This window comes from Lissotriton helveticus, chromosome 4_1, assembly GCF_964261635.1.
Source record: "Lissotriton helveticus chromosome 4_1, aLisHel1.1, whole genome shotgun sequence".
Classification (NCBI taxonomy): Eukaryota; Metazoa; Chordata; class Amphibia; order Caudata; family Salamandridae; genus Lissotriton; species Lissotriton helveticus.
This window is the reverse complement of record NC_136063.1, coordinates 62,765,812-62,793,379: the sequence shown is the minus strand read 5'-3', so window position 1 is coordinate 62,793,379 and position 27,568 is coordinate 62,765,812. Positions and strand designations below refer to the sequence as shown.

The following is a 27,568-nucleotide window of genomic DNA, read 5'->3' as shown; positions in this document are numbered from 1 at the left end:
CTCCCAAACGGCGGATTCCCTTCTAACGCCACCTATATACCGTTATACCGGGGTGACCTCCTCATGGTGTTTTTCGACTCAAGTGCGGGCCGGGTTCGGTGGGTGCAGAGTGGGCTGGACTCGCGGTTTCCGGCTGTTGCCAGAGGCTGCAGTTGAACAAATCCGGTGTTCACAGGAGAAGCAATCTATGAAAGTGAAGGCAGGCAGGTTCTCCGAGGTTTTTGAGGTTGCTGGCTGCAGGACACACCGTGATTTTGCAGGAGCACCGTTGAGGTGAGGCAGGCCTGTAGGGCTGGGGCCGAGTCTGTGGGCGTTGTCCTCTTGTTAGCTCTGCACGGTTCTTCTGTCATTCTTCTTCACTTCTTTCTTGTTGTTTCTGGATCTGAGGAAGCAAGGTGCCCCCTAAATACTAGATTTAGGGGCGTTACAGGTAGGTAGAGGGCAGGGACCATTGGGTCCCTTCCCTGGGATGGGTTCACCCCCTATTGTGCCACCCTCCAGTGGTAGGAGACATGAGCCTGTCCCTGGTTGGTTGGGTCCCCTCATCCTAAAGATGGCGGGGACTCTGAGTTGTGCTTCTCCTCGCCTTCCCCATCCGAGGGATGGTGTTGGCAGAGGAGGGCACACCTCTTTCCCTCACTTGTTTTTCCTGCTGGTTCTCCAGCCCAAAGTCAGGGGCAGAACCAGTGGGGACCAGTTGCTGAAAGGAGCAAGGGGTCTGGGGAAGCTCATAAAGGCGGCATTCCTTTGAAGCTTCCCCTTTGTGAACCCTGCCCATCCTGGGGGAGGAGGCTTGGCACCTTGTCCAAGGATGTGCATTGTTTCAGGCCCAGAGAGCAGCAGCCTCTCGACCCAGGGGTCCAGAAACATGTCTGTTGATGGCAGCCTAAGCAGCCACTCAGTTGGGACACTAGAAGGTGGTCGAGTTTCAGGGGGCATCTCTAAGACGCCCTCTGTCGTGCCTTTTACAAATCATTGGCATCAGTGTGGGTTTAATGTGCTGAGAAGTTTGATACCAAACTTCCCAGTTTTCAGTGTAGCCATTATGGTCTTGTGGAGTTCGTAATGACAAACTCCCAGCACCATATACTCTTAATGGCAGCACTGCATTTACAATGCCCAAGAATGGACTTGGGCACTGTAGGGGTACAGGGCTCATGCACCTGTACCCTCAACCCTGGCATAGTGCACCCAGCTGGAGGGGTGGCTGATCTAGGCCAGGGCAGTGGGTTGTAGGCATGGAACACATGAATATGTGCCATGTCAACTCTTCACAGGCAGTGTGTGGGTGAAAAGGTGCAGGGCCTCTGAGGGTGGCACAATAAGTGCTGCAGCCCTTAGGGTCCTTCCCTGGTCACAGTGCCCTGGGTACCTATGGCTCCATTTACCAGGGGCCTACCTGTGGCCAGGGATGCCAATTGGGTTTTAGGTTTCAATGCAATTTTAGGGAAGGAACATTGGCCCAGGGTACCTGATTAGCAGGAGCCCAGGGCACACTTAGTCAAGGAACATCAGCAATTCAGCAAAACGTGGGGGCATACCATGCAGAAAGAGGGCACTTTCTCACAACAAATTCCAGCTAGACAGATCAATAGTTATACTTTTGAGGTGTTTATTTCCATACAATTCTCTGACATCCACCAACACACCAAGGGAATATTGTGCCATATTGGAGAAGATGGAGAACCCTCAGGACTGCCCAAAGATCACCTGGGTCTCGTTAGCATAGGGGTCAAAGTGCACACTCATCTGGTTGAGAAGGAGCAACAGCAGTCTGGTATAGGAAGGGGAAAGAATGGAAACCTGCTGCACACCACAATCAACAGCTCTCGGCTAAGAATTAACCCCTTCCCCGCGGCCGGAATTCCGCTCCTGTGCTGGACATTCCGATCGCAGGCGTGGTCATGACGGCCCCCAGCCGTCATCAGCACACGAGCACTGTGTGCCATGACGGCTGGGGGCCGTCATCAGCATGGAAGGGGTTAAAAGGTGGTAGCATGACAATTTGGTGATGGCTGATCACAAAGACACCAGCTATATGAGTACGCTCCCAGACATAACCGCATTGCTGGTTCTGGTGAGCAGAGTAACATTGTCAATAGCAGGCTGCTAAGAGATCCAATGAAACAAGGGCCTTGATTTCACCTTTATCCACCAGCCCCTGCAGATCGCCAATGAGTGAAGCAACCACCAAAACAGCTTTTCTGAAGAATCCAAGATTCTGGTCTGCTCGATACAACTTTGAAGCTTTATAAATTACAAATAAATAGGAATAGATATCAGCCAAAATATTAGGGTCTCGGATCTCGGAAGCTGCTACATTCTTGCTTCACGAACAGATGCTTACTGGTCTCTGATGCAGCTGTGCCCTGGACCATGCCCCTTATGCAGCTGTGCCCTGGTCCATGCCCCTTATGCAGCTGCTCCCTGGGCCATGCCCTTATGCAGCTACTCCCTGGACCATGCCCCTTATGCAGCTGCTCCCTGGGCCATGCCCTTATGCAGCTACTCCCTGGACCATGCCCCTTATGCAGCTGTGCCCTGGACCATGACCTTTATGCAGCTACTCCCTGGACCATGCCCCTTATGCAGCTGTGCCCTGGACCATGACCTTTATGCAGCTGATCCCTGGGCCATGCCCCTTATGCAGCTGTGCCCTGGACCATGACCTTTATGCAGCTGATCCCTGGGCCATGCCCCTTATGCAGCTGTGCCCTGGACCATGACCTTTATGCAGCTGTGCCCTGGACCATGCCCCTTATGCAGCTGTGCCCTGGACCATGACCTTTATGCAGCTGATCCCTGGGCCATGCCCCTTATGCAGCTGTGCCCTGGACCATGACCTTTATGCAGCTGTGCCCTGGACCATGCCCCTTATGCAGCTGTGCCCTGGACCATGACCTTTATGCAGCTGATCCCTGGGCCATGCCCCTTATGCAGCTGTGCCCTGGACCATGACCTTTATGCAGCTGATCCCTGGGCCATGCCCCTTATGCAGCTGTGCCCTGGACCATGACCTTTATGCAGCTGTGCCCTGGACCATGCCCCTTATGCAGCTGTGCCCTGGACCATGACCTTTATGCAGCTGATCCCTGGGCCATGCCCCTTATGCAGCTGTGCCCTGGACCATGACCTTTATGCAGCTGTGCCCTGGACCATGCCCCTTATGCAGCTGTGCCCTGGACCATGACCTTTATGCAGCTACTCCCTGGACCATGCCCCTTATGCAGCTGTGCCCTGGACCATGACCTTTATGCAGCTGATCCCTGGGCCATGCCCCTTATGCAGCTGTGCCCTGGACCATGACCTTTATGCAGCTGATCCCTGGGCCATGCCCCTTATGCAGCTGTGCCCTGGACCATGACCTTTATGCAGCTGATCCCTGGGCCATACCCCTTATGCAGCTGTGCTCTGGTCCCTGAAGCCAGTGTTTCATGGTCCTTAATGTTGTTGCTCAGCAGTCCCTGCCAATGAAGTGGATGCTTTATAGTTTCCTCGAACAGCTCTGTCCTGTATCCTGAGACAGATGCTTCATGGCCCCTTAGTAGTAGTAGTTGTTCGGTGGTCCCGGAGACTGAAGCAGTCATTCCATCCTCCCTGGCCCTGAATCAGCTGCTAACTCACCTTGCACCTGAGGAAGGTGCTCAGTAGTCCATGCCACTCATGCAGATGCTCTGAGGTCTTATCCCCTAAGGAAAGTTGCCTTCTTGTCCCTTCCCATGAAGATGCTGTTAACTAGTCCCCCCTTATCTGAAGGAGCTGATCCATCCTTCCTGTGCCAGCTGCTTTTTGCTCCCTGAATCAGCGGCCCTCTTACTTCACAAGCAGCAGCATCCTGGTCTATGCTTCTGATCCACAGCCACTAAAGCAGACACTCTTTAGCCTCTTAAATACGTTCTCAGTGGTCCTTGTCACTGCAGCTGCTCCATGGTCTGTGTTTTGAATTGACTGATTCCACATCTGTGAAACAGATGTTCCATGGTCCCTCAAGCAGCTGCTTCATGATCCCTGGTGTTAAAGCAGCTGTGCCCTGTTTCCTACTCAGATGGAGAGCCCTGACCATGTAGGTCCTGCCCTCTTTTTCCTACCCCTGAGGCAGCTGCTGCCAGAAACTCTAACCCATGGTCGTTGACCTAGGTTTGGGTGGGCATTCCATAGATGGAATTGGCAGAATTTCTAGGCTGCTCTTTACTCTTGTAATGCAGAGTTCTGGGCAAATTCCGCTAATTGCTGCATAGTGTGATTTTATTCCTGTTAGGCTACAGAGATGCGAGCGAGATTTAGAGTCCTCTAGTGTTGTTTTCTAATGAGTGTGTCCTTAGGGGATTGTGAACGGTCATGGTTAGAGGGCTGCTTCTCGAGTAGAGTTTCTTCTCAAGCGGCAGCATATCAACCCAAATGGCCATGCTCTCCTACATACCACCTGGCACAGTTCGTGCTAATTTTCTCAGTGCTGCTCATGCTACTGGCATTATATTGCAGCACAAGCAGCGCACCGTGTATAATTTCCGCTCTTTGAAGGAACTCCATGGAATCTCACCGAGTTTTTATAGAACTCTGCGGAATTCTGTGGAGTGAAGTTCCATGAGTTCTGTCCATCCCCACTTTGAACCTGACGCAGATACTCTGTGGTGCCAGAGCGAAAGCAGCAGCTCTGTGGTCCCTGACCCTGAAGCAGCTGCTCCATCGTCCCTTTCACTGGACCAAATACTCGTTGCCTAAAGCTGTATCTTCCTGGTTCCTTAACCTCTCACTGGTTCAGCCCCTGAAGCAGTTACTCCCTGGTCTCTGGACAATACAACAGCTGCTGTCTACCCCCAGCTCCTATCTGCATTGCGGTTCTTGCCCATGAAGCAATTATTTTGAAGTCCTTCCTTCTGAAGCAACCACTTCCATGGCATTCTAGCTCCAGGAACTTTAAACAGCTGATCCAAAGTTCGACCACAGAAACCACTGCTCACTTAAATTCAGCTTATGCCTACTTGTAAGGTTCAATATAGCCTGCCTTAAAGTCTCCATTTTAAAGCACACGTTTAACTTGACATCTTTTTCTAATGGTGACTTTTTACATACTTTGCACTTACACGATAACATCTGAAAAAACGATTCTGCATGTAGATAATTTTTTTGCAGACAAATTATCAGGGTTACTGTACACTCTGTCCAAGGCTAGGAACATTGAACACAATGCCTTCGCATTTGGTTGTTTGGTTGTCCGATTGGAGACACCTCTAAATCTTCAGACAAAGAATCACATCAGCTCCGCACCTTTGACACAGTGCAATCAGAACAAGGCTTTTATTTTATGAAGTGCCTCTGTGACACATTCCGGCAGTGGAGCACGTCTGCCGGGAATATCCTGCAACGCTGTGCAATGTGACTTCACTGAGATGCAGCCCTGCTGACTCTAACCTTCATCCTGCAAAGGACGATAGCCTGCTCAACACTAGATTGTCTTCCTGATACATCATACACAGGTATGGGGGTTGGTTGTCCCAAGAGATCTGGCAGAGGGTACTCCCACTATGCTTTTGCTAATGCAGGTAGAATTAGATAGGAGTGTAAATATAATTATATAATAATATAATCACAGAATAATGTTATTATGGATGAACTGTTTATCATCTTCACCATTCGTGTAATGCTGGTTACAATGTTATGTTTCATCCTATTAGTAATTGCAGCTCACGCTTTTCATACAACAATACGATTGTTTCTATAAATGTTTGAATAGCCAATTCGTATCATTCTTATGTCTCCCTTGGGCATGCCTGAGTAACAACAAAAGGGTAGATCCGTTTCCACGATTTCCTTAGGGACATCGAGTGATCGTGTTATGAGGTTGCAGATACCATCTGGTACCCTGGTAAGGTTGGGGGTTTAGATGGAGCACTGTGAGCGAGCGAGGAATTAGGCCAACATATTCTGATGATTTGTGTGAACTCAGTCCCTCTGTCCTGGTGGTGTGGGAGGATTGCTTCATTCTACCTGCAGAATTGGAAGAATTTGGTTAAATTTGTATTACTCTTTTAAGGCAGAGTTCCAGCCAAATTCCGCCAAATGCAGCATGACAGAAATCTTCCAAAAATGCGAACGATATTTGGCAGCCTGTAGCACGATTTTCTAAAGTGGTAGGTTGCGGTCAGAAGGCTGCTTCTTGAGTAGATCTGCTGCCACTCAAGTAGATTTTTTATTCGACCGGCAGCAAAATCAACTCAAATGGCAGTGCATTCTTGAGTTCCGCATGGTGCTGTTTGCCCAGATGTTTCATTTCTACTTGCGCTTTCGGGACTAAATTACTGCTCGAGCAATGCAAAGTGTATACTTTCCTTCAGTTGCCAGAACTCAGCTCAATCTCGCTGAGTTTTTATGTAACTCAGCAGAATTCTGAAGAGTGAAACTCCGCGAATTCTGCCCACAGCTACCTTGCTGCAGCTGCTCCAAGATCTGACTACTTTGTGGTCCCTGACCCAGAAGCAGCTGCACCCTTATTTCTACCTCACTTGTTCCTGACCCTAAAGCAGCGACTTCTTAATTTCTACCGCTGTAGTTCTTGACCTTGAAGCAGTGGCTCAGTGTTTACTGCTCCTGAGGAAGCCGATCATGGTGTTTAGACTCAGAAGCACTACTCCATGGTCTCTGGAGATGAAGCAGTGGCTCTGAAGTCATGGACCTAAAATGCAGGACTTATATAAGCCCTTCTCTCTTGAAGCAGCTCCTTACTAAACCATACCTCTGGAGCAACCACTTCAAAGCACTGGAACCCCGAAGCAGCATCTTCCTAATCCATTAACAGCTTCTTGCTGCCAGCCCATGAAACTGTTGCCCTGGTCTCTGGCCTGGAAAGCTGTTCTACTTGTTCTCTTTCCCCTAATGTAGGATGTCCCTGACACTGAAGAAGCTGCTCTGAGATCGTACACCTGCAGCAGTTGCTTTGTTGTCGCTGCCTCCAAGGGAACTACTTCCCTTATTCTTCAGTTCCATGACCTTGAAAATATGACCTAAAAGCAGCCCTCTAACAAAAGTGGTTTGCGGACATTTCATTGCGTGGCAGAAATCGACTCACAATCGATGCCGGTGTTTGCCCCACATTGATTTGGTGCTCTTTTATGTTTAATTTTTATTCCCCCCACTTCCAGGATTCATGGGGTCTTCTGCCTCGGGCCACTGTTATCCTATTGATCACCCGCCCCAAGTTACTAAGTCCACTTCTGCTGTCTAAATCCCATCTTGTAGGTCTAAGGTGTAGCTCATCAGCTTCTGCCCATTCCTCCAAATCCTTCCTCTACTGCGCCACCACAAGCATGTCATGTAACATTCTTCGTGCCATACCTCAAGCAATGGGTCTTTATATCATTAAAAGGCTACAACATATACATGGGGTGATCCACTGTAAATGAGGCTCTGCGGGAGACCACACCATTGACAATTGCCGGTTCAGGTATGGGAAGTCTCTCGGGACAATCCCATTAATATCACCTGAGGGAGGGTGTAAGGGCTGTGCATGTTTGCCAGGAGCACTTTTTCCCAATTTTGACCCTCATCCAGCCAATGCACTACATGCAAACACTACGTGGCTGCATAAGAAACTAACAGGTCCAGCAGCTCCAACCCGCCTTCTGTCAATCGGAGTTTCACCATGGACAAGTACATGTGGCTTCTTTTGGCGCCAACACCACATCTGTTAGTAGCCTATCAACCAGGCAAATGTCAATGCTGGTACCGGGCACATTACACATTTTGCAGGACGTAGGGCTCTGTAGCAAAAACACCATTTTCATCAGGGCAACCCTTACAATCATAAACAGCTGCAGCGCTTTCCACAAGTCAACAGATCTTGACTGCCTGTCCATCACTCTTCTAACATTGAGATCATATTGCTCATGTTGGCCTCGGGTCACCCATTTCCCCAAGTACTGGAACGTGTCTCGCTCCCAGCCGAGTCCAAGCTCCTGGCAAGATGAATCCCTTGCGATCCAGTCCACCAAATTGAAATAGTTTTAATTTACCTCTGTAGGTCCAAAGTCCTGACACTTCAACAAAGTTGTGCAGTAACTCCAACAGCAGGGGCAACTAATGCTCCTGGTCCCAGCAATGGAGTAATGTATTCTATGCATATATTGAGATTACATGGGACATTATCACTATCCGGATGCCCCATGGTCCAAGGGCCCCCCAAAGGCGGCTGGCCAACCATTCCACTGCCAGTGCAAAGAGGACTGGGGACAGAGGGCATCCTGTTCTATTCCCCCTGTATATGTGCCATGGTTCAGAAATTATGTTCCCTGTCCATATTCTAGACACTGGTTTTGTGTACAGTAGCTTAATCCATCCAATAAACCCTGGCCCAAAACTCATTTGATGCATAATCAACCACATGTAAGTCTTTTATATAGTTATTTTGAATATAGTACATTTTTTTATTTGAAACAACAAATTTCATATTACAGAGACAGAGGGCCTGATTTTGATCTTGGCAGACGGGTTGCGCCGTCACAATGGATATAATGGGTATATATTTTGGTGGACAGGATATCCGTCAACGTTGTCACAGAGTAACTGGTCCACAAGATCTAAATCAGACCTTTAGTCTTTTCAATATAATCAGCCAATGTTGGTCTGTTTAGCTAACTCACAATACTGTACCTAAACCCACAGAGTTATAGACGTTGTCAGTAACCTAGAACACGTCTTTCAGATTTCCAGGAAATCGTGGAAACAGACCTAACCCTTTCTTTTATTACTTCTGCATGCCCAAAGTGTCACAAAGAAAAGATACGGTATTGCATTTTCAAACGTTTATTGAAAAGCTCTAATCTTTGTAAATAAAACATGAACTGCAATTATCAAAAAGATGAGACCCATCATTGCAATAAGCATTATTGGAATGGTGAAAAACACAAACAATTCAACCATGTTCATTGTTCGTAATGTTACGAACATTACTCCTATCTATTACTAATATCTCTATGCTAAAGAGAACATCTCGAGAATATCCATCTGCCAAGCTTTTTGGAATGGCCTTACCCCATATTTTGGTATTGTACGTCAGGAAGCCGGAGTTAGTGCATATGATGCACTCGGTCTTGAGTGTCCTAACCTGCCCACTTCTTCTCGCAGAGCTATCTTCCTTCTCAGGATGAAGGTTGGGGACAGGTAAACTGCATCTCAGTCACAGCGCACCATCAGCATTCCGTGATGATTCTGGCAGGAAGTGCAGCTCTCACCAACTTCAGCATGGATGCTATTTTTATGAAAAAAAATATCATGGTTATATGACACTGGGCCAGAGGTGTGAATCAATGTTTTAATTAGACTGAAGCAGCTGACTCGTCTCCTACGAGCACAAAACAAAAAAACAAGAAAGCGTGTTCTGGGTTGCGTGACCCTGGAACTAAATGTACAGACCACAAGGCAACAAATTTTATCAAGAATAAGTTCAGTACAGGACACATTCTCGCAATAGTGAAAATATGTACAAACCACCACTAAAATCTTATGCTAGTTAAAATGATAAGCTAAAATCAAGACCAAGGGGTCCATTAGGATGGCGGGCGGACTTTGTCCGGCCGCCATCCTAACGGAGATCGGGACCGCCCGCCTGAAGGGCGGGGGTCCCACCATTGGCATTAGGATGCGCCCGCCACAGTGGCGGGCGCATTCCTCAAGTTAACATTGTGGCGGGCGGTGCTCACTGCACCGCCCGCCACAATGTGAAATACAATTGCACGCATTTGCATGATCGCAGCGGCAGGCACCGCGCGGTGCCTGCTGCTGCGATCATGCAAATGCAGGGGGGTACCACAGGTACCCCCCCGTGTGCCACCCCCCTTTGGCCGTCACTCTGGGGGCCCCGCAGCAATCACCGCCTGCCTTTCCGTGTCGGCATTGCCGCCCCGGAAAGGCCCCTAATTTCAGGCATCGTAATATGGCTGGCGGTGTCCATTGGACACCGCCACCATATTATTCCATCACCGCCGCGGTCGCCTTGCGACCGCGGCGGTAAATCGGCGGACGGTCTTTCCATCCTAATCTGGCGGAGGGGAAAACGAGAGTGCTTGTCGGGCGGATTGCCTCCGCCAGGGTGGCGGTGGCCACTGCCACCCTGGCGGAGGCAATCCGCCCGACATACTAATGGACCCCTAAGTGTAGGCTACATAACACCCTCCCCTTGGTCTGAAAGGAGACTACTCAAAATAAAAATAAGTGAATACATGTATAATGCCTTGTGATATGAATGTAAATTTCCCTGTTTTTCACATGAACAACTTAATTAGTGGAAGCAGATGATGAATTCCATACAAAATGGGAAATTAAAACCAGAGAAACTATTAAAATATTAAGAAAATAATTGTCTTAAAACAAAAAATCTATTAAAACAGTCTAGTAGGCATCTGAATTGAAATGGGGAATGTCCAACATGTCAACCACATCCAAAATTTCGGCGGGCCCAGAATTGAACCTGCATCCACAGACAATATGCCAACAGAGATCCCCTCCAGATAGGACCACAAGCAATTCCCATACCGATTTCAACCTATTTAGATTTCCTCAGTGAAGTACAGCTTGAGTCTGGGATTGATTGTGTTTCCTTCTGGAGGGACCTCATCTGGCAGTTCGGGATGGGCTGTTCCCATGAGGAGCACTGTCAGTAATGATTTGCAGAAGGTGAGCTCCTCTCCAGAGTGGCAGAGTGAGTAAAAAATGATGGCTTAGAATACTATCCAGTGAGAATGCCAGTGGGTTAGACTATTTGCATGCATTCCTTCCATTTCCTTTGCATCAAAACACCGAGAGGCCATGGGTATACCCAGAAGTGGGTCCTTTGCTCACTTTGCCACAGAACCCAAGCTATACCTCACTGATGAAGCCTGGCAAGGTTGAAACCGGTCTGGGTTTCTTCTGCTTTCTTCAGGAGGGGCATCAGATGGCACTGTGGGATGAACTACCCCAGGGGATCCGGGTCAGTACTGATCTGCATAAGATGGGCAACTGTCTAGAGTGACACGGTGGGAGGAAAATGGTAGGTTGGAATCTTCCCCAGTGGGGTTGCTCGTGCTTTAAACTATTCGGAAGCATTCCCTGATCCCCGTTTGATATAATGCCGTAAGTGGCAAAGTGTATGCCCGGACAGGGGTCCCTTTCTTGCAGTGCCACACCATCATTGCTTCATCTCTCTGATGAGACTTAAAGGCCATAATCTTTCTGCTTCTGTGCTCTCTTCTGGAGGAGGCCATGCCCGGTAGTTGCACTCTTCCCATGAGGAGTAGGGTCAGTACTGATTTGCATACAGCAGGTGTCTGTTTAGGGTGGCACTGCGGGTGAACATTGATAGGTTGGAATGCTTCCAGATAGACACAGCTACAGAGCCAGCCACAGCTGTAGCTCATTGAAATGCCTACAGCAAAGGCACCGGAACAAGGTTTCCTATATTAGCATAATAATGTACACTTTAAACTATCAACGTTTTTATGTGTAAGAGAATGCTGAATTTCTTTGTGATGGAACAGGCCTTTTAGTAGGCACATGTTTACTAGTGAGGATATGTGGACTAGGGGTTAGAGTTGTCGACTTTACAACTGGAGAACCAAAAGTGTACCCTGACCACAGGTTAACAGGTTGTGGTTCTGAGTAAATAATTTTACATCCTTGTGATTGAATAAATACAATGTATAATGTTTGGGTTTCATGTAAAATGTCAGGGGCTTGTGTAAAGCAATCTAATGCCCTTTGGCGAAGTTTGCGCTTTAAAAAATAAAATAAACACCTGGCCCTGAGAAAGTAGGGGTGCTCTTTGGTGGCTCACGGGCAAAGGCCTCCTAAATTGAAAGCACCTGCTGTGACCTGTCAATGGAAGTTGAGGAATTCTGCTTTAGCATAGGTTCCTTTACTGTCTGTCTTCATATGAAAAAACCCTGCCCATGCTAAAGGGTCATTGGAATTATGCAGCATTGGAGGATCAAATTATGTGTCAGAATCGACTGACTAAATTATGCGGCAAGAGTAGGCAAATTATACTACATCATTATTTTTTTCATTTTTGCATGTTAACACTCTCTGAGCAAAGATTTCACCTCATTAGTACGTTTTTATATCCAAATACACCAATAAACAACACCAGTCAACCTTTACATTTTGCAGCGCTTTTAGGAACTTTTGGTCAATTTAAGCTACAATTTTCTTTTATTTGAACTCTGAAGATTATGCAGCGGATGATAGATTAAGTGTTGTATGTGGCAAATCCGCATTTATGTAGAAGTGGCTGCAAAATCACATAATTCCAGTGGCCCTGCTGATGGGTCAGGTGAGGCTGCCAGCATAGAGGAGGGGATCTCAAACTGCCTCACCTCAGCAGGCTCACAATCTGTGCCCGTCTCCAGGTGGAGACGTAAAAATAAAAGCATTGGTAAATGCATTATGTTTCACTTATGTGATTAATAATAAGCTGTTTTTTGAGTAGATGTACAATATAAGTTATAGAACATATGTTAAAGTGTTATGACTTGTTTCTTTACAAAAAGGCAATATATTGTGCTGTTTCTAGTGGTATATTGCAGGTAAGTAAGAGCAAAATTTTGAAAAATGAAATGAGAGGGAAATAATAAATGTAATTGATGTAATAACAATATCATGTGTTTAGAGGAGTTCTGACAACTTTTGGGGCCGGTGTTACTGCACCTGCTGCACCATTCAAACCATGCTCCTATTGCCTGCTAGATAAATGCACTTGTGACTATCTTGCTTAGTAGTACAATTGAGCAATTATCTGGGTTTAGTGGGGTAACTAGAGCTTTTGGCCCCAGTGCCACTGCACGAGCTGCAACCTTCAAATCAGGTCCCTTTTAACTGCAAGGTCACTGCAATTGTAACTGCCTGATTAGGAACAAAATATAGTCAAATTAGGCGTTTAGTGGGATGCCTGGAGATTTTGGTCTTGCTGTCACTGCACCTGCTGCACTGTTAAATTCATGAACCTAGTACTTGCTAGATAACTGTAATTATGACTGCCTGTTTAGTAGTAAAATATAGCACTAATATTTGGTTAGTGGGGTCATGACAACTTTTGGTCCCATTGCCTCTGCACCTGCTGCACTATTTAAATCAAGACCTTTCAGCAGTATTAGGTGTTTAGAGGAGTCCTGACAACTTTTTGGCCCAGTGCCACTGCACCTGCTGCGAACAAAGAAAAACCAAAGGAAATGATGGACGGAGCGTTGACAATACAAGCACTCACCCCCAGTCAACTGATCTGGGTTTAATCCATCTCCGTTCTTTAGCCCACTCTGCCACCCCAGTTCAGACATGGCTATATGCAAATCAGTCTGACCCTGTGCCTCATGGGAACAGTCCAGCCCGAACTGCCAAGCCATGCCTTCCCTGGACCGGAAACAAGCTACAGAGGATTTGCATATGGCCATGTCTGAACTGGGGTGGCAGAGTGGGATAAAGAACGGTGATGGATTAAACCCAGATCAGTTGACTGGGGGTAAGTGTTTGTATTGTCAACGCTCCGTCCATCATTTCCTTTGGTTTTTCTTTGTTCGCCATAAGTTGGCAGGGTATGCTCAGACGTGAGTCCCTTGCTCACTTTGCCACTGGATTCAAGCAAGCCGGGCTGAAGTCGGCTCAAATGACAGGAACCGGTCCTCGGTAGCTTGTTTCCGGTCCAGGGAAGGCATGGCTTGGCAGTTCGGGCTGGACTGTTCCCATGAGGCACAGGGTCAGACTGATTTGCATATGACCATGTCTGAACTGGGGTGGCAGAGTGAGCTAAAGAACGGTGATGGATTAAACCCAGATCAGTTGAGTGGGGGTGAGTGTTTGTATTGTCAACGCTCCGTCCATCATTTCCTTTAGTTTTTCTTTGTTCACCATAAGTTGGCAGGGTATGCTCAGACGTGAGTCCCTTGCTCACTTTTCCACTGGATTCAAGCAAGCCGGGCTGAAGACGGCTGAAATGCCAGAAACCGGTCCTCAGTAGCTTGTTTCCGGTCCAGGGAAGGCATGGCTTGGTAGTTCGGGCTGGACTGTTCCCATGAGGCACAGGGTCAGACTGATTTGCATATGGCCATGTCTGAACTGGGGTGGCAGAGTGGGCTAAAGTCGGTGATGGATTAAACCCAGATCAGTTGACTGGGGGTGAGTGTTTGTATTGTCAACGCTCCTTCCATCATTTCCTTTGGTTTTTCACTACACCTGCTGCACCATTCAAACCATGACCCTAGTGACTGGAAGATAACTACGCTTATGCATGCCTCTTTAGTTGTAAAACATAGCAATAATCGGTGTTTAATGGGGTGCCTGGAGCTTTTTATCCGGGTGCCACTTCCCCTGCTGCACTATTGAAATCACAACCCTAGTGCTTGCTAGAAAACGGCACTTGTGTCTGCCTGTTTAATAGCAAAATATAGCAACATAAGGTGTTAAAAAATGTCTGATAACTTTTGACCCGGTGCCACTGCACCTGCTGCACCATTCAAATCATGACCCTGTTGTCTGCCTGTATAGTATTAAAATATAGGATAACTCCTGTATATTAACTTTATTTTTAAGGTGCAATGTTTATTACTACATTTAGAATTTGATTATAATGACCAGATAGATTAAGTTTGGAAAAAAATCCGATGAAGCCTACAAAGTGCAACAAAAGGTACCTAGGCGTGAATAGGGATTGCCACACACATTGCAAGGCTAAAGCATTTGCTTTACACAACTAAGTAATAAAAAAACAAGCATACTGTTAAAAGCTGTCTGACTTGTCCTTGGGGAGAGATCTTATCTTTATAATGAATGTGCCTTAAACAGTGTGAACAGATGGAAGAGATATAACCTTGACAGTGAATGTGTCTTAAACAGTGTGAACGAGTTTAGTAGAAGTATCATAAATTAGTGCAGCCATGGGACGAGAGCAAAAAAAAAGTTCCACACAAAAAAGAAAGAACGCAGTTATTCGGCTGTGGGAACTGATGAGAACCCCCTTTTAAGATAATTAAATGCAAGTGATTTCACAAGCACAGTGCAAGTGCTGTGCAGGCGAAACCTATAAAGAGGGACCGTAAGTAAGAGGGAGGAATATGACCAGAGGAGCGAGTCATAAATAGTGTTAAATGTCTAAGGACTCTTAGGATGTTGAAGCTGTAAAACTTTATTGACATTTTTCTTCAGCGGTGCCTGTCACACGGGTGAGGACATCCTCTTCGTAGCTGGTATGAGGGGGTTATGCATTTGTGTACCTTTGGAGGGTTACTATTTATATCAACAATCCTGATGTTACAAGTAGAGGTAGTGTTGAGGCCTGTCCGCCCTCTCCTCACTGACACTGTATGTTTCTGATTTCATCAGGAATCAGCTCTACAGGACCGCCCCCCGAAAGCGCTGAGACCACAACAGCTGTGACCACCTTAACCAGCCCAGCTGTAACAACAGGTACACTTTGTGTCTTGATTTCTGCTGAATGGTTTCTTGGTAACAAAGTAACTCAATGTCTGCCCTGGTACTATCATTGAGGGCTTCATGTTCAAAACAAAACTTCTTGTACAGAAACTGTGTTAGGACTTTAAAGAATACCGGTTCATTGTTTAGTTATGTGTCTCTCTGAGTCAGGAGAGAGCATACACTGTGTTGTCAAGTTCCTTCTAAACAATCCTTGGGTGCATGAGCTGCCTGTCTGTTTCCTGGTAGTTTCTTGTCAGTAGGCTTGTATCTAAAAATCTAAGAGACCAATGGTAAACATAAAGCATGTTATGTGTAAGCCAACCTTAATTTTCGCAGCAGGCACACTTTGCATTCTGGGATTTTTAGTTTGAGATTTAGCATTCAATGTTATATCTACAACCATTAGCATGCACAATACTGTCAGCTTACAGGAGTGGCTAAAAGTGTCACAGGCAGCATGGGGGGCTCAAGATGGCTGTTTGGGCTGCTCAAATGGCTGCATGAAGTATTCAAGATAGCTTCTTGGTCTTGGAGCTCCTGTGCACAGTTCAAGCTGCCTGCGCATCTCTCCACTCCGGATACTGAAAGCCCACCAGGCCGTGTAGAACTGGGCGGACCACAACATGGTGCCTGCAGGGTATTCATGTTGTAGGGAACATTGAATAACTAGTACAGCTGACAGCAGACTCATGAGTTTTTTGACCTGTTGGACGGCACAGACTGATGGTGAGGGGCAGTATACAGGGCTAATAAAGCCTACTGAATTCACCCTAATATGTAGGGGTGGAAGAGTCATGGTGGTGAGGAGGTGAGGGAGAAAATACTGCAGGAAGTGACCTAGAGGAGGTCAGTGATGAAGGGTGAGTGTACCCGAACCTGAATCAGGGCACCCTGGTAAGGAAAACAAAACACTCATTTCAGTGAAATTGCAGTTATTGGGCTGTGGTTTGTGGCATTAGTCGATTTCCCTATTACATTTAGAGTGGAATATTGTGTCCATGGTCTGTCCCTGGACATGGGATTCCATCAGAAGAAGAGCAATGAGCGGTCCAGTGAGAGCTGCAGGGGGCGCTCCAACACCTTCCCAGCTGCTCCCTGTATCCTGTCCCTGAAGCGGCTGCTTCCGGCTTATGTTATGTTACGTCACAATTATTTATATTGCCTACCTACACAGAAGTTCGGAACACACAAAACACAGCTACTCAGTTGCATCATCTTCCTAAAATGAAGGAGGGATTGCTCAGGTTGTACAGAAAGAGTTGGAGATTTTCATCTTTTTACTGCTGCCACTGAGAAGGCGCATTCACAAATAATAGAGGTTCTGACTTTTGTAACCTCCTGAATTTAAGAGGAATGGAATCCAGGAACCCTTAGAGAATGGCCTTATGATCAACAACCATTGACTTGTAGAATATTGTACCATGGATGGGAGGACAAATGAGTTGTCTTAAGGCAAATGGAAAACTCTGTCTTCTTTCCACATTATAAAGAAGCCTGGCGTTTGTGTCTTGAATAAGCTGAAGGTGATTCATATAATTTTTGGGAAGTTAAATGAATGCTTTGCAATAATCTAAGTGAGATTAAACGAATGCCTACATGTGCTTCAAGAAACAAGCTAAAGTCAAGCATGAGTCCCCAGTTCCGAAGTACAGGGGCCGAAGCGGGACAAGAACCAATAGTAATCATTTGTATGAGTTTGTTTTTATATCCAGTCATCTCTTTGTTAGAAATATTCCTATTTTTTCTGAGTAATCTCACTGCCTTTGATGCTCCTGGGAAAATCAGGCGTTTTCCAGCTGAGTGGTCTGTGTTTTTTTAAAAGAGCGCTTTGAATTCTGCTGGAAACAGGCCTTTGGGACCCTTCTTCAGTGACATCCACTTGATGGCTTAGTATGGGAGCTGTCTCTGAGAGAGGTCCCACATTTTCTTTGTTTATGAGATGCCATTTACAAAACGACTATTTTACTGCCATTGCTCTGAGATGAGAAGGGAAGGATACACCTGGTTAATAGGTGGACTAACCAGATGCAAGGCAGACCTGCAAGTCGGTCAGCTTTAACGTATCCCGACCAGATCAGGGGTGTGTCCCTTAGAGAGAGTTCAGGTAGAAGTGTGTTGATCTAATTTGGAGCAATTCATTAACTCCAAGCTTTCTAGTGCTTTAGGTCCTGTCCCGCCCTGTCAGTTTGGCCCAATGCTGACACCGTAGCCGGTGAGGCAGCCCTAAGATGCATCTTTGGTTAACGTTGCTCTTGTCTTTCATCTATATTAGCCTTTACCCTTTGCTGTTGACTATTGACACCTGCTTTTTAGGGATTCACTGTCTCTTTTATCCTACATTTATGATTATCAGTGAGAATTATCATTGAGGACCAGTGAGAAGGATATGCTACTTGTAATTCTACTTCTAAACATCCCTCCATCCCCCCTCATTGTCAATAACTTTACCAGTAATGATTCTTCAATGGTTTACAAGCTGACCTCAAAGGCAAACTGAGGCTAGGAGGCATACTGTCAGTACAGAGTTTGTTTGGGGTGGGCACCATGTATTTTTTAACCATATTCACACTTGATCTAGAAGCCACCCTTGATGCTCATTTTTCTCTTCTGCACCTCAAGGTTTCAGCATTGGCTATTGCTAATGTGAGACATTTAAGGCCTTGCATTGGACACAGCTGTAGCATGACCACAAGACCATTGCCTTAAAAAAATATATCCATATATAATACATGGAAAAAAAATATTATATATATATATATATATATATATATATATATTCACTGAAAAAACCATAGGTTTCACAATCGTTATAGTTAGGAATTAGCATTTAAAAAACCTTTGAAATTCACTGAAGAACCATAGGTTTCACATTTGTTATAGTTAGGAATTAGCATTTAAAAAACTTTTGAAATTCACTGGAAAAACCATAGGTTTCCCACCAGTTATAGTTAGCTGAACATTTTACTCATACAAAACCATTGAAATTCCCATGTTATAGTTAGTTGGACTCACTATAACTCGCGCTGATGATGTCACATATTACATCATTCATGACATGGTCAGTGACATCACTGATGACATCACTGATGACATCACGGATGACATCACTGATGACATCATCCAGTGAACCCCTGCGCGACATTATACCTACATCAGGTGTAATGTATGCAAAAGGGGCGTATTGACGCAAGAAAGGGTCGTAGAGGTGATGCAGTGAAATCTAAGAGATTTCACTACGTCACTTTTAGGACGCCGTTGTGTCAAAATCTTGCGCCTGTCTCACAGCAGGCGTAAGACTGATGCAGGCCCTTTCACATGGGACTTGCCCCATGTGAAAGGATGCATTGCTGGAGTTGTGTCACTTTTGTGACACACTCCAGCAATGCATCACTTTTGCGCTTACAGATACGTCAGAAATACTGATGTATCTGTAAGTACTTGCGACATAATGCGTCATAAATTAAATATGACGCATGAGTAGAAGACTGAAGGCCTCATTTATGAGGCCATGCGTCACTTTTACGCCACCGGTGCGTCACTTTTTGTGATGCACCAGTGCTGTAAAAAATGCACCTTGTTGAGTCATATTTACAAAGTGACGCATCTAGGTAGATGCGTCACTTTGTAAACCCCTGCGCCACATTATACCTACGTCAGGTGTAATGTATGCAAAAGGGGCGTATTGACGCAAGAAAGGGTCGTAGAGGTGACGCAGTGAAATCAATGAGATTTCACTGCGTCACTTTTAGGACGGCATTGTGTCAAAATCTTGCGCCTGCCTCACAGCAGGCGTAAGACTGATGCAAGCCCTTCCACATGGGGCTGGCCCCATGTGAAAGGATGCATTGCTGGAGTTGTGTCACTTTTGTGATACACTCCAGCAATGCATCACTTTTGCGTTTACAGATATGTCAGAAATACTGACGTATCTGTAACTACTTGCGACATAACACGTCATAAATTAAATATGACGCATGAGTAGAAGACTGAAGGCCTCATTTATGAGGCCACGCGTCACTTTTACGCCACCGGTGCGTCACTTTTTGTGACGCACCAGTGCTGTAAAAAATACACCTTGTTGAGTCATATTTACAAAGTGACGCATCTAGGTAGATGCGTCACTTTGTAAACCCCTGCGCCAAATTATACCTGCGCCAGCTGTAATGTATGCAAAGGGGGCATATTGACATAAGGAAGGGTCGTAGAAGTGACGCAGTGACATCTAAGGCATCTAAGAGATTTCACTTCGTCACTTTCAGGACGCCGTTGTGTTAAAATCTTGCACCTGCCTCACAGCAGGCCTAAGACTGACGCAGGGCCTTTCACATGGGGCTGGCCCCATGTGAAAAGATGCATTTCTTTAAAAAAAAAAATTACTATAAGTTTTTTACACTGTTTTTCTCTGTGTTGCGCTTCAGGGCCTCATTTATGAGGCCATGTGTCACTTTTACACCGCCGGTGCGTCACTTTTTGTGACGCACCAGTGGTGTAAAAATTGTACCTTGTTGAGTCATATTTACAAAGTGACACATCTAGGTAGATACGTCACTTTGTAAAGCCCTGCGCCACATTATACCTGCGTCAGATGTAATGTATGCAAAGGGGGCGTATTGACGCAAGGAAAAGTCGTAGAAGTAACACAGTGAAATCTATAAGATTTCACTGCGTCACTTTTAGGACACCATTGCATTAAAATCTTGCATCTGCCTCACAGAAGGCGTAAGACTGATGCAGGTACTTTCACATGGGACTTGCCCCATGTGAAAAGATGCATTGCTGGAAATTATTTGAGGGTAATAGAAAAAGACTGAGAAAAGTGGAGTGAATAAGTTAGAAGACAGAAGATTTGAGAAAAGGAGTTATTGAAGTGGAGTAAGAAGAGTAAGAGAAAGGAAAAGAATGAAAGAGCAAAGGATGGGAAGAGAGAGGAAGGAAAGTAAAGGAGAAGGTTTGAAAGAAGGTGAGTGTGGGAGTATGGCTGAGTTATAGGCAGTGAGCGTGACAGAAGAGGTGTGAGAGACTAAGTAAATGGAGAGAATGAGGCTAACAGAGAGAGAATGAGGGAAGGGGAGTGTAGAAGTAAGAGGACAGAGGGAGTAAGAGAAGGAGTTAGTGGAGTAAGGAGAGTAAGGGAAGGGAAAAGAGTGAAGGAGCGAAAGAAGGGAAGAGACAGGAAGGAAAGTAAAGGAGAAGGTTTGAAAGAAGATGAGTGTGGGAGTATGGCTGAGTTATAGGCAGTGAGCGTGACAGAAGAGGAGTGAGAGACTAAGGGGACGGAGAGAATGAGACTAACAGAGAAAGAATGACGGAAGGGGAGTGTAGAACTAAGAGGACAGAGGAAGTAAGAGAAGGAGTTAGTGAAGTGGAGTAAGGAGAGTAAGGGAAGGGAAAAGAGTGAAGGAGTGAAAGAAGGGAAGATAGAGAAAGAAAGTAAAAGAGAAGACCTGAAAGAAGGTGAGTGTAAGAGAAGAGTGTGAAAAAAGAGAGTAAATGTGGAGATTCAGAATAAGTGAGGCAAGCGCAATAAGGGAACAGAGGTGTGGGAATATCAAAGAAGAGTAGTGAGGTTATGGAAAACAGTATAGAGAAAATAAATATTGTACATCAAACTTACCTTATAAGTAATATCAACTTAGTTTTATATTTTCATTTAAATTTATATCTGTGAAAGACAAAACAAAATAAGTTACAATATTTATAATATATATTTTACAATACAAGAGACAAAGTAGAAGATTAACAAGGGTAAGTGAGGGTGAGTGAAGGGCAGGGAGGTTGATGAAAAAGGTAAAAATAAAGAGAGGATAAAAGCAAGTGAGCTTGAGACAAACGAAGTGAAGGAGTGAGAATATACAGCTAGTAAAGGAAAGAGTGACACAAAGGAACTGAGTAAGAGAGCAAAGCAAGTTAAGGAAGGGAGTGTGGGTCATTTTTAGGGAGTAAGCATGACGGAAGAGGAGTGATAGATTGAGAGGATCCAGAGACTGAAGCTAAGAGACAGGCTGTGAGGGAAAGGGAGTGAGGATGTGAGAGGATATAGGAAGTGAGAAAAGAAGTGAGTGAAGTGTAATAAGGTGAATGAGAGAAGGAGCATTATTGAGGGAATAAAGAAAAGAAACAAAGGGAAGGGGAGTGAAGTAGAGTGACTGACAGCTGGAAATGGGTGGATGGGAGAGAGGTAATGAGCCGTGAAGGAGTGGTTAATGAGAATAAGTCTGGAAAATGGAATAAGGGAACGGAGGTGAGGGAGAGTCAAAAAAGGCCAGTGAGGGTGAGTTAAGAGAAGTGATAGAGGGTGGAAATAGGTAAGTGAGCATAAGAGAATGGGATAATAATATATATTTAATAATACAAAATACAAAATAATTTCAACAACATGTTAAATGGTTTATTTTTGCTGTTCTCAGAATATATTGAATTTCACTTAAAACAGTGACTTCAAAAGTACTCATCATATAACAGCGGGCAAAAAAAAACACAATCAAAATGATTGTGTTTAAAAAACCCATTAAATAATTACTTAAATAATGTAATTTTTTAAAAACCATATCTAAACTCACTTTTGATCCATCCACTTTTCCAATAGTATATGGAAAGTCCTTTTTTATGGAAATGAGTCCACTGTTTTCGTAATGTCTCATTTACCCGACTTTCTGAAAGAAAAGCTCCAACATCTTTCACGTTATGAAACAAGAGTTTTACTTCCATCTCTAGCTTACATTTAATAAATAATTCCTATAATACTCACAGCACACTTTATATAATAAACATATACTATCTCCATGAGAACTACATGTTTTTTATTACCTTCATCACTTTCATTCAGAAAGTAATTTTGAAGAGCAAACTAAGTTATATTAACTGCTGCAATCTTCATAGGCCAATTACCTTCCCTAAAATTTCGGTTGTAAGAACACCAGGTAAGAATTTAGTAACTCAGAAGGCAAACGTTGTTTGAAAGTCAATTAAGTATCATTGCAGAGCTGCCAACCTTTTTCATATTTTAATAAGCTGTGTAATGTCATGATGTTGTTGAAGGACCATCATGGTAAATAATTGCTGCAGTTGTAAAGGTTCTTCCTGAAATTGATAATTGAGAAGCCACAACATTTTTAATTAATGTTGTCAATTTAGTCCCATCAGGTCTACATCGTTGGAACATTAAAATAACATACTGTCCATATCTTATTAAAAATAAAGTTGATAGCATTTCAGATTTACATTAACTACAGACCATGTTTTGATTTGCTGCTCTAACTAGATTATTAAAAGACACTGATTTGCAGTCTGGTAAAGTCAAATATATACATCTTTCAGTGTCTACTGTAGTACTACTTGAAGAGGAGCAATTGTCACAGTCATGTTGCCATTTATAAGAAAGGCCAAAAAGATTTTCTACATCTACTCCTTCATCTTGTAAAACAACAAGCATATACATTAGAAATTCCTGACAATCTTGCTGAATATTCTGTGAAAATTGATTTAGACCAGAACATATGTCTAAAACCTTTCGAATTTCAGAAACACTTTGTATTTTTGTTCTATCACTGCAACATTTCCCAAACACAGAATTTAATAAACAACAAAGTGTTTCATCACGATTTTCAGCAATCTGTTCTTTTACAGTTTGGAGAAAGAAAACAACATTAACCACTACATTAGCATAGCAGTTGACACCAGAACTGTTTTCAAACTGAAATCCAACAACATCTTTAACTGAATCCATTTCCTTTTTGCTTACAATTACTGGTTCATCTACTTTTTTTCTTTTTGCTACTACCTCACTGCAATTTTTCTCATTTCTTCTTTTTCGGCCTACCACACGCTTTTCAAACAGAGGATATTGAGGTAAATTTGGAGCATACTCTCTTCTTAACCTATTATATTCTTTTACACAATTTAGATCTGCATTAATCTTTGTCTCATCAAAATCAATCAAGTACAATCCAGATAAAGTTCTGACTCGAGATAAAGCAACATATGCCATGCCCTCCTTGAACACAGAATTTCGAATATTCACCAAAGCAGTATCAACACTTAAACCTTGAGATTTATGAATAGTTACTGCATATGCTGAAGAAACAGGAAACTGTTTTCTGCGGACATATAAATCTTTCACTAGCAAAAAGCGAGCAGAACAACAACTGATTTGTTGTACTTCTTCAATATCATCAAATTTAATTTTTATAATTTCAATTCCATCTCTATTTCGGTAATTCACAAAATCCACAACATGACCCATTGCTCCATTTACTAAACCTCTTTCCACATGTAAATTACGTCGTAAAATTATACGAAAATTTAAAGATGCATACAGAGTCTTTTCCATACCAGCAGTTTTGAATATTGTCTTCTCTAAAGAATCCAATTTTGTTTTCAACTTTTCTGCCAAAATAATAGTGGCTCCTTCATGTTCTATTTTATCAATAGCTTCCAGTTTCACAATCTCTTGATTTTCCAACTTTAACATTTTGGTGTTGAAGATTGAACATTCTTGCAGAGTTGGCATCAAGCATATGACAGATTTGTTTTCAGGAATTTTCTTAAAAATATTCTCTGGGAGAATATTTTCCTTTGGAAAAAAAATTGAAATTAATCGTGCATGTAAAGCTTCTTTGCCATGCTCAGTTAGTTTTCCAATTCTTACATCTTGTAGAATATTTTTTATAATCTTCATCCTTTGCCTGTCGCATATTTTGAAGCAGTTCTGCATATTTGAAATTTAGCCATATGTTAACATTTCCAATGCTTCCTAAGCACTTCCTGGTATCTTCATGCGTAAGCATTTTAAACACTGGCTGTCCTTTCACTGGAGTTAGTTGCAGTAAATCTCCAAAAACAATGATGTGTTTGCCTCCAAATAACACATCATAGTCTGTTTTAAGAGTTTCTTGCATTCTTAAATGCACAAAAGCAAGCATTACATTTGATTCCATGCTTACTTCATCAATGATAAGAAGTTTCAGTTTCTTTAGTACTCTTGAAACTTCACAACAAGCATCTCCAGATAGCTTGTGCTATTGTAATTTGTTATCATGCTCCACTGGCAGCATCAATAAGCGGTGTAAAGTAATTCCTTTAATGTTGTGTGCTGCCAACCCAGTTGGAGCAGTAACAACACAAGAGAGCAATGATTCCGTTGTTTTCTGCAAATATGTTACAATCACTTTAATCAGGAAACTTTTCCCAGTTCCTGCTTCTCCACTGACATATAGTCGGATAGGCACAAATGATGTACATGAGCACTCTTTTTTCTCATGTGATAAACCATGCTCAATTTGTTGTGTGACTTGGTCATATATTTGTCTCTGCTCAACGTTTAGTTCTTTTTCCAAATCTTCTAAATCAACTCCATCCTCCTGAGCTTGTTCCATGGCTCTTTCAACTTCATCCATGGCAGTGGCAGCTTCATTTTGTATAATTGGTCCTCCTAGTGGATCCTGACTCAATGAAGCAGAACTCTGACTGTCTTGAGAACTGTCTCTAGCAATCTCTGCTGCAATTGTAGCTTCTTGCTGTATTTCCTCGTTCAACATTTGCAGATAACTTAAAAAAACAGGACATTCTATGGTATCTTTGGTTGCATTGAACGAATCTTCATAAGTAAGAAAATCTCCAAGTAGTTCCTCTTCTCTACGCCAAGGTTTAAAGAGTTGTAAAAGTGCTAAGTAATAAAATTGTCTTTTGTCTGGAGAATCACAACTCAATTTTCGATGATTAATTAAATGGCCTTTTCTTTGTTTTACTAAACGGCCTTCACATCCAATTACAGCATATACACCTTTATTGATGTCTTCTGTGACGTTCCTTTTAAAAGGGTAGGTTTGCAAAACTTCATAGAGACAAGCGTTCTCAAGGTGAGTACTTCTATTTGGATAGTATGTATCCAACATGTTTGTCTTCAAAATATTTGTACTGTCTGGTTCTTTCTCCGCCAAATACTCAATTTCTTGTACAGATTTTAAAACTCGGTTTCGTGTTGCAGCAAGACCTAGACTCACCCAAATAATGGTTCTAGATTTGGCATATAGACTTGCTGATGACAACCGATCAGAACATTCATACGCTCCAATTTCTCGATGCGACAACATCTTTAGACTGTAACTGTATAATTTCTTGCTTAGACTCTTTTCATGTGAAATTTCTTCCCACATTTCCTTCAGTTCCGTCTTTTCTGATTTTGTGATGTAAGACGTCACATATCAAGCCACAGCAATAGAGTTGTCAGCCACATATTGAATATCCATGTTAGCATTCCACATGGATAAAATGACTGGGTTGTAGTCATTTATGAATTTGGATTCCTCATTTCTTCTTAGGTTGTATGTATTTTTGGGTGATTTTCTTGTCACAGTATGTCGCAGAGAAGACATAAAATTGTTGACTCTTCCTTTCGATGTTACTGGACGTTGAAATGCAAAACGACATTTCGTGTAGAACTTGTCTTTGGATTTGTATTTTCGACTACAGTATTTCCCACAACGATGGGTTTGAAAGCGTGAAACTTGCTGTCTTAAATTGTTTTCGTCTGTACTTTTCGGAACAGCACATGTAGAATACTGCTCAATGAAACTCATCACTTTCTCATCTGAATCTGTTCCAAATCTAGGTGCATCTTTAATCCATAGCAGCATATGTATATGAGGAGCACCTCTTGCTTGATACTCCTTTCTCCAAAAGAAATCCAACACCTCTCCAAGCGGAGAATTTTTTGTTGTTTGTAATAAAAGACATCATAGCTTCAAACCTATGATTGAAATACCTGCATACATTAACTGGATCCAAAGAGCACATTTCTCCAGGTGTCTTGAATTCAATATTTTCAATGTTTTTATTTGCCTCTCGTAGAAATTCAAGTAAGTCTTCCCAAGCATACTCAGCACAGCTAAGAGTGAGGAACCATGTATGAGTTCCTAAGTTTCTTAGCATACATTTCAATTCCCCATGACGACGGTACCAATACTCGTTAGTACCACGCTGACATGCCATGAGATTAATTAGCTGAGATTCCAAAACACTGCCTTGCAGTTTCACTTTATCCATAAAATCCCTTGCCGAAAGATTTTGTAGATGTGCTCCACTTTTCAGTATATGGTTTACTGCATAGGAAAGTCCAGACAAGTCCCTCTCAAACAGTAGATGGAACAAATATGGAATGCATTGACGAAACCTTGGATCTTCTGCATATAATCTTGAAGTCCGGTATTCAGATGCAGGAATTTGAACAGGTCGATCGTCATATCGTCCACCTTCACCTGTTGGAAATAACTGTGGAAAACAACGAGCTTCTAAACTTTCTTCCCATACACTAATGGGACTTCCTTCGGCTTTTTTCGTCTGAAACAAGTCAATAGCCTTCCCCATTACTTCTTTGGAATGCAATGGATGAACACTATAATGTTAGTAAATTTCTTCACTTCTAGAGACATCAACTTTTTCTATTTGTCCAGCAGAGACATCAGTGTCGTCTTGTACAGTTGTTTCCTCATCTCCCACATACACATGTTTATAGTACTGATTATTTTTTACCAGATACAACGTTGCCTTCTTGACTTTCCTAACATCCACTAATTCTTGCCAGATTTTCTTACTTTTTGTCGGAACACCATTAACTAGAATAACCAGAGGTTCCTCTTCTACTTTTTCAACACCAATGGTATCAATATTTTTCTTAAAATCTAGAGGCAAATAAACAACTCTTCCCTTTAATCCTCTCTGTAAATCTGAAGGAGGCAATTTCCCTGTCTTAGGCTCCATGCGAACAATAGCCTGAAAAGGATGCACACATTGAATCAGAATAGACTCATAGGTATTTAAATCCATCAATTCAGAAGGAATGTCTACCAACTCCAGATTATTATGAACAGCTCTAGCAGGCATTTTATTTTCATTTAATTTATTATAGCAATATGTACAAATACGTTGATCAGAGCCCAAATCAAAACAATTTTCAACCAGCACTGAAAACCCATCTGTTCCCCTGATTCCCCCTTCTCTCCCGCTGCTTCTCCCTCATGACTACCAGGTTCTAGCGCCGGGATGCCCCAGGGTTACTGTGCGCTCTACAAAAACCTTAACAATAACAATAACAACAAATAAGTTGCAAAATCCTTCCACTCATTATTATTTATCT

The 27,568-nt window shown here is 43.5% G+C and overlaps 1 protein-coding gene across 2 annotated transcripts in view; it reads left to right on the top strand.

Annotated features, from left to right (window-relative positions):
• The window catches only part of LOC144828316 (uromodulin-like), a 597,246-nt gene that overhangs the window by 290,931 nt on the left and 278,747 nt on the right, over positions 1-27,568 (top strand). For both annotated transcript variants that reach the window (XM_078686406.1, XM_078686405.1), the window contains exon 4: positions 15,343-15,426. In XM_078686406.1, coding sequence (XP_078542532.1) covers positions 15,343-15,426 — 84 coding nt within the window. The remainder of the gene's footprint in view (positions 1-15,342; positions 15,427-27,568) is intronic.